The sequence below is a fragment of the Crocodylus porosus genome, unplaced genomic scaffold (assembly GCF_001723895.1).
Source record: "Crocodylus porosus isolate Cpor-Errol unplaced genomic scaffold, CroPor_comp1, whole genome shotgun sequence".
Taxonomy (NCBI): Eukaryota; Metazoa; Chordata; order Crocodylia; family Crocodylidae; genus Crocodylus; species Crocodylus porosus.
The window spans coordinates 4,979,007-4,981,481 of NW_017728943.1; the positions used below are offsets into that span (position 1 = coordinate 4,979,007).

Below are 2,475 nucleotides of genomic sequence, written 5' to 3' on the forward strand. Positions count from 1 at the left end.
GTAACATCTTTGTTGAGTTGCTCCATCAAATTCCCCCTCATTCTTTCAACTCTGTTTGTCATGCTTCATGAGTCCACTCCCTTCTTTCAGGCTTGCTACTGATACTAAGTCTTTTCTCTTGCACCTTTCTGAACCTTCCCATCTATCAGGTTTCAGCTGTAAACACAGAGCTCTCCCTTCTTACCTGTGCTAACCTTTCTCTCTCATTAGTTCTGTACAGAGTTTGGGGAGAGATTTGTTTAGAAGATGGTGTAACAAAGTTGTAGTGATGACCTGACAGTTTGAAACAGGACATCCTGACAAACAGAATCTAAAATAAGATTTAACACAAATGGGAAATAAGTTCTTCTTTCATTCTTTGCTTTTACCTCTAGTATACAGTAAGTTGCTGATGATCCTGGAAAGCCACCATCACTTAGGCTGAGCCCACTCAGCTTCTGTGTTGCCTTCCATTCTGTGCAGGATTCACGGACATTACTACCACTTTTCAGCGAGCTGATTGGATGACCTTGTGCTCTGGTTTCCCATGAACAGAGTCCATTTTCACAGCTTTCCACTCCCAAGTTTCTGGATCTTTCAGTTTTATCATCTCTTTGTACAGAACTCACAGCTTGACTCAGGTTGTGGTTTGGTGCCAGCTCAGGAAATTCAGTGAAGAGCCAGTGTCTGTCCTTGAAAAAACCATTTTCATGGATTTTATAGAAATTATTCCAGTATTTACTAGCATTCAGCTCATATTCTTCTGTAAGTGAAAATGCAGAAAGACTGATAGTCATCAAAGCAAAGTTTTTAGTTTGCCATTAGTTTAAACAAGGGTTGCAACCTATATTCTGGATTTAGCAAGCCGTGCAGAAAATTGGATTATGTATTGACTTTGGTTTTCTTGTGAGAAAAATGACTGTTCTTCTCCTGAACTATGATACCATGCTACCACATTAATAACAACAGAGTGGGAAGAGGTGGAACTGTCTGTCTTGTAGCTGAATTTTGATAGAGAGAGAGAGAGAAATGACCTATCTGCAAAAGGCTGGAGGGAGGCCATTTCAGTCTTATTTCTGTCTCTGTCAGTAAAACTTTTGGAACTAGGTGAACTCAGGGCTTTGCTCTTAGAAGTGCCATTTGTAGAGCACTCAAATCACTGAAGGTGTGTTTTACAGAAGTATTATTATAATAAACCATCAGCACAGGACAGCTCCCTGCAGTTATTTTCCACTGTTCTGTGCATTTTGGAGCATCAGACATTGATGAGAATACCAAAAATGGCCAAGAGAAACAACTGCTTCCCATGCCTCCAGGTACTGGGGGAGGGGTTGGACAGATGCACTAAAAGAACAAGACCTGGGGAGCAAGCATCACCACTTTTAGACTTTGTGGATACGTTCGAAAAGCGAGCCATCTCTTTGAAGGAAGGCAAATTATAAAATATGGAGCAAGAACTGAAAAGATTCCCTCTTCAGGGGTGTGAGATTGAGGTGATCAAGATGTAAAAGGATCAGAACCATCTGTGGAATTTTAACCACGTGACTTCAGAGACTTCATACATGTAATGCAGCTCTGGCGTCAGCCCCGGGAAGCGACTTCACAGGCAAAATTGGTTGGCTACTTCCAAGAATGGTCAGTCCTTCACAAATTGAGGTTTTGGCAAAAGTAGTTCTAACTTTGTTGCAGGGAAAAACAACTTACCTACTGTGTCCTTAGGTTTGTTGACCAATTACAAGTGTTATGGTCCAGGTCCAGGGTTCCTAAGTCTGACTGCCCTTACCCATCTCCGGACAGTGAAAGTTTATTACTGAATCCAGAAGATTCACAGACACTTAAGATTACCCATACTCTTACATAGCTGTCACTTAATTTCTCTACCGTTCACCAATAAGAGTAGGATTAAGCAGAGAAAAGGTGGGCAGACGTTAACACTGATAAGCCAAACGACAGCAGAATTATATGGCTGTTTAAGAGAGATCTGAAAGAGCCATATCCAAGAAGTATATGGCTGTTTAAGAGAGATCTGAAAGAGGGTAATAAAAGGAGACTGGAAAAGTCTGTAGAAATATACAGCCTACAGCCTCTGTCTAAAAGGAAGCTCAGTCACATGAAAAAAAATGGTTTTGGCAAAGAACTGAAAGTCAGTTCTAGGAGTATTTTTAGTAGGATTTATCCCTGGAGCAAGAAGAGCTAAATTTAAAATAATCTTTACCTTTATCTCAGTTACAAGGATTTGTTCCTTGTAAAAAGCCACGTCCTCAAAACCTAAGTCAAAAGAGACTTTAATATCTGATGTTAGACTATAAGCATAGTTCTTTGTGCTGTGATCCCATCAAGCCCTCAAACAAAATAGGATCAAGTCAAGTTTAATATCATATTTACCTGAATACAAGGTGACCCCCCCAACAATTAAGATTCTATATGTGGTAAATATATAAAATGTTATAATTTTCCTGCTTTAGAATCTAAGTATTGGAGAGTTGTTTGAATCCC

At 39.9% G+C, this 2,475-nt stretch overlaps 1 protein-coding gene across 2 annotated transcripts in view; it reads right to left on the reverse strand.

Annotated features, from left to right (window-relative positions):
• METTL2A (methyltransferase like 2A) overlaps positions 1-2,475 on the reverse strand; it is a 29,207-nt gene that overhangs the window by 9,274 nt on the left and 17,458 nt on the right. For both annotated transcript variants that reach the window (XR_002103361.1, XM_019548487.1), the window contains exon 3: positions 369-742. Coding sequence is in view for 1 of the 2 variants with exons in the window: in XM_019548487.1 (XP_019404032.1) it covers positions 369-742 (374 nt within the window). In the remaining variant the exon portion in view is untranslated. The remainder of the gene's footprint in view (positions 1-368; positions 743-2,475) is intronic.